Source organism: Chiloscyllium plagiosum, chromosome 18 (genome assembly GCF_004010195.1).
Source record: "Chiloscyllium plagiosum isolate BGI_BamShark_2017 chromosome 18, ASM401019v2, whole genome shotgun sequence".
NCBI classification, from domain to species: domain Eukaryota; kingdom Metazoa; phylum Chordata; class Chondrichthyes; order Orectolobiformes; family Hemiscylliidae; genus Chiloscyllium; species Chiloscyllium plagiosum.
Window position 1 is genome coordinate 1424239 of NC_057727.1, and position 6751 is coordinate 1430989.

Sequence of the window (6751 nt, forward strand, 5' to 3'; positions counted from 1 at the left end):
ATAAGTTTGTGGGGTGAATTTGGACTTGCAGAATTACATTTTACTTTGCTCAAAAACTGCATGAATCCATGTAAGATTCTGTAAATCCGATTTTTAGATTAGACAGCCTCACAGGGAGTTAACACCTTCAATACCTTATCTGGGCCGACATGATACCAATTGTTAAAGTGCACTTGAGAATATGACTTTTAAAACAAGTTTTGCGATTTACATATGAACAAACTAAAATCAACATGGTCTTTCTGAAAGATGAGAGACTTAACAAACAATCCGAGTGTTGTGTGATTTTTAACTAAGTGGGAACAGGGGACTGAGTTGAATGATCAGCTGTGATCATATTAAATGGTGGAGCAGACTTGAAGGGCTGAATAGCCTACTCCTGCTCCTAGTTTCGCTGTTTCTGTGAGATCCTATTGTCTGAAACATTCTCTCTTCAGACCGATTTGGCTGAGAAGATGGGATCTCTCTCTCTCTCTCTCTTGCTCTCTCTCTCTCTCTCTCTCTCTCGCTCTGTCTCTCTGCTGTCCTATCAGGTGCTGGTTAATGTGGTTTCTGTTTTCTGTTTTCAGAGCTGAACAGGAGACCAAACTGAAGCTGGAGAAAGTAGCTGAAATCAAGAAAGTGACAACGCAAATGATGGCAGTGAAAAAGTGAGGCAATGTAGAGTTTGGCTAGAGAAACTGTTTCCATTGACTTGGTATGGGGTCAGATTTGGATATAAGCTGAAGATAATTGGTCAAAGATCTCAGGGGGAGGGGTTTAAATGGGGCATTGGGGCCTTTAGGGAAAGGATATCTGCACAATGAGTTGTTGTGACACCTATTCCTGATGAAGGGCTTTTCAGGTGAATTGGCCATGCTAAATTGCCCGTAGTGTTAGGTTAAAGGGGTAAATGTAGGGGTATGGGTGGGTTGCGCTTCGGCGGGTCGGTGTGGACTTGTTGGGCCGAAGGGCCTGTTTCCACACTGTAAGTAATCTAATCTACCCGAAACATCGATTTTCCTGCTCCTTGGATGTTGCCTGAACTGCTGTGCTTTTCCAGCACCACACTGATCTAAACCATGACCTGTAACATGCTGCCTAAGCAGATGTCACTGTAACTAACATACAGATTTTTGAAAAAAGTCATCCAGAGGGCAACAGGGAAAGAACTCAGTGAGGGACTAACTCAGGAGCTCAATCAAAGAGCCAGCACACGCACAAAGGACTAAATGGCCTCCTTTGTTGAAAGGGCTTCACCAGTTTACAGAATCTCACTTGAGAACTTCATCTGCTAAAGAGTTGAGGTTTGGTTTAAAATCAATTAGAAATGGAAGGTAATTTACTCCTCCTCTCCTCATTTGCGAGTTTATTGAGTTTTGTTCTCTGTGGCTGTGAGATTTTTAATTCCTCATTTCTGCTGTTCTGGCTAAAGGTGTTTGAGGAAAGGGATTACAAGATTGACCCTAGGATTAGGTTGTGCCACACAGTCACCAGCTCACAGTGATTCCTGAGACCAAGGCACTGATTGGGAGCAGGATTGAACTGCGGTGTGCAGACGCCTTCTGCCAAGTCTTCCCATTATCCCATCTGAGAGGTAGGAACTGGAACCAGTATAAAGCTTTGAGCTTGTATTGATCTTGTTCTTGCTGAATCTGGCAGTGATATTGTCAAATTTGAAGAGACACTGAAGGATTACCAGGTGTACAGGGACTTTCTGATCAAAGTATCTCCCAAAGAATGGAAGGAGGAGAGGGAGAGAAAAAAGAAGGAATCAAAGATGTCACAGGATAAATTTGAGGAACCCCCTCCGAAACCATCCATTCCTTCAGCGACCTTACGAAGTGAGTATCCACATGGGAACAGTAACAGTATAATGATGGGATAGCTCTGAGGAAGAGTCATCCAGACTCAAAACGTTAGTTTTCTCTCTCTCCATGGATGCTGTCTGACCCACTGTGATCTACAGCATTTTTGTGTTTTCAGTACAGATTCCAGCATCTGCAGTGATTTGCTGTAGGGAGGGAGACTGTGTTGGTTGAATTTGTCAGTAGGAGAGTGATTACAGGGGAATCAGTGGAATTGTATTTTCAAAAACAGTATTTTTTTAATCTTGCATGGGATGTGGGTAAGTACACCCATCCCTAATTACCCTGAACTAAGATTCAACCACATTCTCCCCGTGTCTGCGTGGGTTTTCTCCGGGTGCTCCGGTTTCCTCCCACAGTCCAAAGATGTGCAGGTCAGGTGAATTGGCCATGCTAAATTTCCTATAGTGTTAGGTAAGGGGTAAATGTAGGGGTATGGGTGGTTTGCGCTTCGGCGGATTGGTGTGGGCTTGTTGGGCCGAAGGGCCTGTTTCCACACTGTAAGTAATCTAATCTAATCACATTGCTGTGGATCTGGAGTAAGGATGGCAGTTTTCTTCCCTCAAGGCAAGAGTGAACCAGAGGTTTTTTACAACGTTTACAATGTCACTCACTCTGCACTGACTCTCCAACAGTGTGGCATTCCCACAGTACTGACCTTCTGACAGTGCAGACTTCCTCAGTACTGACCTTCCGACAGTGCGGCACTCCCTCAGCAGTGACCCTCCGACAGTGTGGTACTCCCTCAGCACAGACCCTCCGTCAGTGCGGCATTCCCTCAGCACTGACCCTCCGACAGTGCGGCACTCCCTCAGCACTGACCCTCTGACAGTGCGGCACTCCCTCAGTACTGACCCTCCGACAGTGCGGCACTCCCTCAGCACTGACCCTCCGACAGTGCGGCGCTCCCTCAGCACTGACCCTCCGACAATGCGGCACTCCCTCAGCACTGACCCTCCGACAGTGTGGCACTCCCTCAGCACTGACCATCTGACAGTGTGGCACTCCCTCAGTACTGACCCTCCGACAGTGTGGTGCTCCCTCAGCACAGACCCTCCGTCAGTGCGACATTCCCTCAGCACTGACCCTCCGACAGTGCGGCACTCCCTCAGCACTGACCCTCCGACAGTGTGGTGCTCCCTCAGGACAGACCCTCCGACAGTGCGGCACTCTGTCTGTGGCATAAGAAAATGTGCAGCAGTTTGGTAAGAAATCCTTATAGGGCTTAAAAAAAGGATTAGTTAGTTTCGGGGCACTTCTCCTGAGAGCTGCCTTTTTTTAATTTCCAGCTTTATTTTTAAATGTTCACACTGCCCAGCCTGGGCTTTGTCCTCACCCCTCATCTGAGCTTTATTGCTCAAATAAACTACAGCACTGGGCTAAAGCGTCACAGCCTTGTGAAAGGTGTTAGGATGGGTCAGGGAACTGAGCAAGTGGATTATGCTTAGAGAGAAACATTTCACCTGCTGTGGTGGCCTCCAGAGAAGACATTGAAGCTCATATGGTTGTTGGGCCAAATGGCCTTTTCTTGGCTGTGTGGATCTCTGATTCTCTCTGAAGGGTTTTTAACATGTGGTCCTTGTTCTGACCAGGGCATGGTAGCAAGTCCAACATCCAGTCAAGCCAGGAAATTCGAACGGTGACACTGGGCGTGAAGCCCTTACTCGACAGGAGGAAGTAAGTTTCCTATTCGAGGCGACAGCATTGATACCTTTGGGGGAAACAGACAGAAGCAGGATTGTTATTGTAAGAATTCACCCAAATGTTACAGCAGGAATCGCAACAGAAGGTGTAGGCATTGAGTTGGGAGTGAAGGGTTCATGGATACTGTTGGCAGGAGCAGTGAGGTTTCACAGAGTAATACAGAATGGAAACAGGCCCTTTGGCCCATACTGCTCCATGCTGACCACAGTGCCCACTCAGCTGGTTCCAATTTCCCGCATTTGGTCCATATCCCTCTAAACCCTTCCCAACCATGTCCCTATCCAAATGTTTTTTAACATGTTGCTGTTGTACCTGCCTCAAACGCTTCCTCTAGCAGCCCATTCCACATACACACCACTCTCGGGGTGAAGAAGTTGCCCCTCAGGTCCTTCCAAAATCTTTCCCCACTCACCTTAAACCTGTGCCCTCTAGTTTTCAATTCCCCATTCCTGGAGAAAAGACTATCTGCATTGGTCCTAACTATGCCCTTTGTGATTCTATACACCCAAGGGATGAAGTCCTATCCTGGCCAACCTCTCCCTATATCTCAGGCTGACTAGTGCTGGCAACATTCTTGTAAATCTTCTTTGCACTCTTTCCAGTTTAACCATGTCTTTCCTATAACATGGTGACCCAAACTGTACACAATACTCCAAGTGCGGCCTCACCAGTCACTTATACAACTGTAACATATCGTCCTAACTCCTGTATTCAGTACCTTGACTGATGAAAGCCAACATGATAAATGCCTTCTTCACTGCCCTGTCTACCTGTGACGCAGCTTTCAAGAAACTATGTACTCATAGGAGTGGTACTTTCTACAGAACAATGGACAGATGAGTTGAGGGGGAGTTAGCAGATTGTGTCCATTTGTATTAGTGTCGCTGTTAACCCTTTGTTTCTTTCCTTCTAAAGGAGTTCTGCTCACCCTCCAACAAGAGAGTCTGAGCCCGAATGGTCTGACAGCGATGAGGTACGTAGCCTGTACTTCTCTACAAAAATCGTCCTTCTCGACCCAGGAGCAGTCCCAAAGATCAGTGGCTGTTCCACACCATTGGAATCTCCTTCATGTCAGCTTTCTCATTGTCCCTGGATTGGATCCAGGAACTCTGGCTACTGGTTTGCTCAGTCCTGCTCTGCCAATCAATAGGAGCATGGCTGACCTGATTACTCCTCAATAACCTTTCACCCTCTTGCGAATCAAGAAGGAGGCCACTTGGGCCATCACTTCCAGAAAGCCATGGCCTAGTGGTATGATCACCATACCATTAATCCAGTTAGTGTTCGAGGGACCTGGGTTCAAATCCCACCATAGCAGATGGTGAAATTTTTAATTTAATAAAAAATCTGGATGTAAGAGTCTGATGATGACCATGAATCCATTATCAATTGTTTGAAAAACCCAACTAGTTCACTAATTCCCTTTAGGGAAGGAAACTGCCATCCATTCCTGGTCTGGCCTCCATGTGACTCCAAACCCACAGCGATGTGGTTGACTCTTAACTGCCCTCTGGGCAATTAGGGATGGGCAATAAATGCTGGGGCCAGCCAGTAACACTCTGATCCTGTGAATGAATTTTTAAAAATTCTTCCGTTCAATTAATTCTCCAATTCCCTTTTGAACGTTCCTTTTGAATTTACCCCCACTACACTTTCAAGGGGGGGGGGTTCCAGAACACTACTCTCTGCAGAATGGAGTTTGCTAAATTCACAAAAAAAGCAACGGTGACACGAGGAAAACCATTTTCACACAAACGTGCTAAGGAACTGGAGTGCACTGCCTGAGAATGCAGGCTGGTTCGGTCAAGGCATTCCAGAGTGAATTGGAGCATTATTTGAAGAGGAAAAGATCAACACGGAACAGGTGACAGAGATGGACTGAGTCAGTTGCTCTTACAGAGAACCAGCATGAACATAGTGGGCTGAATGGCCTCCTTTTATGCTGTAAGAGTTGTGTGATTCATTCCTTCTCTTTGGCGAATTATCTTGAATATGTGCTCCCCTTTGGTCACTGACCCTTCTACTCCTGGAAACAATATTGTAATAACATCAAACCAGTCCCTCGGCTTTATTTCTACAGGGAGAGGATTGAAAAATCAGGATGTGCTGCTAAATTTTAATCATCAGATTTGTGGATTATGGTTCTGGTTTCCATACATCAAAAAGGACAGAGAGGCAGGAGAGAGAGAGAGAGAGGGAGAAAGGACAGAAAGGGAAAGTCATAAGAATGTAAGAACTGGGAACAGTCAGAAGATCTTCAGTTCCTCCAGCCTGCTGCGCTATTTATCACAATTGTGACTGATCTCACCTTGGCCTCAGGTCCACTTTGCCCACATTCCAGAACCTTTCAACTCATTCCTGGCTTCTGATGATATCAGACCTATAAATTGAAATCACGTAGAGCAGCCATCAGATTAAGCCTTTACACAGCGCGCCTCAGATATAGGAACACAACTTCAAGTGTTTTTATAGAATTATGCAACACAGAAGGAGGACATTAGAACATAGAACATAGAAGAATATAGCGCAGTACAGGCCCTTCGGCCCTCGATGTTGCGCCAATCCAAGCCCACCTAACCTACACTAGCCCACTATCCTCCATATGCCTATCCAATGCCCGCTTAAATGCCCATAATGAGGGAGAGTCCACCACTGCTACTGGCAGGACATTCTACCCATATTGTGCAGTGTAGCCCTTTAAGAGCTGGTCAGTTGGACCCAATCTGGTTTGCCCTTTCACATGGGAACATACAAATCAGGAGCAAGGGTCGGCTCTTCAGTCTGCTCTGCCATTCAATAAGATGGTGGCTGACCTGATTGCAATCTTAAATCCACATTCCTGCCTACGAAAAAGACAGAAGCATATGTCGGGTACAGACAGGATAGATCGAGTGAATCCTTAGAAGAGTATAAAGGCAGTAGGAGTATACTTAAGAGGGAAATCAGGAGGGCAAAAAGGGGACATGAGATAGCTTTGGCAAATAGAATTAAGGAGAATCCAAAGGGTTTATATAAATACATTAAGGACAAAAGGGTAACTAGGGAGAGAATAGGCCCCCTCAAAGATCAGCAAGGCAGCCTTTGTGTGGAGCCACAGGAGATGGGAGAGATACTAAATGAGTATTTTGCATCAGTATTTACTGTGGAAAAGGATATGGAAGATAAAGACTGTAGGGAAATAGATGGTGACATCTTGTAAA

The 6751-nt window shown here is 45.9% G+C and overlaps 1 protein-coding gene across 1 annotated transcript in view; it reads left to right on the forward strand.

Moving 5' to 3' along the window:
* The window catches only part of cfap100 (cilia and flagella associated protein 100), a 58560-nt gene that overhangs the window by 41916 nt on the left and 9893 nt on the right, over positions 1–6751 (forward strand). Inside the window, exons 7-10 of the mRNA XM_043708613.1 lie at positions 570–650; positions 1642–1823; positions 3440–3524; positions 4467–4524. Of these exons, the coding sequence (XP_043564548.1) occupies positions 570–650; positions 1642–1823; positions 3440–3524; positions 4467–4524 (406 nt within the window). The remainder of the gene's footprint in view (positions 1–569; positions 651–1641; positions 1824–3439; positions 3525–4466; positions 4525–6751) is intronic.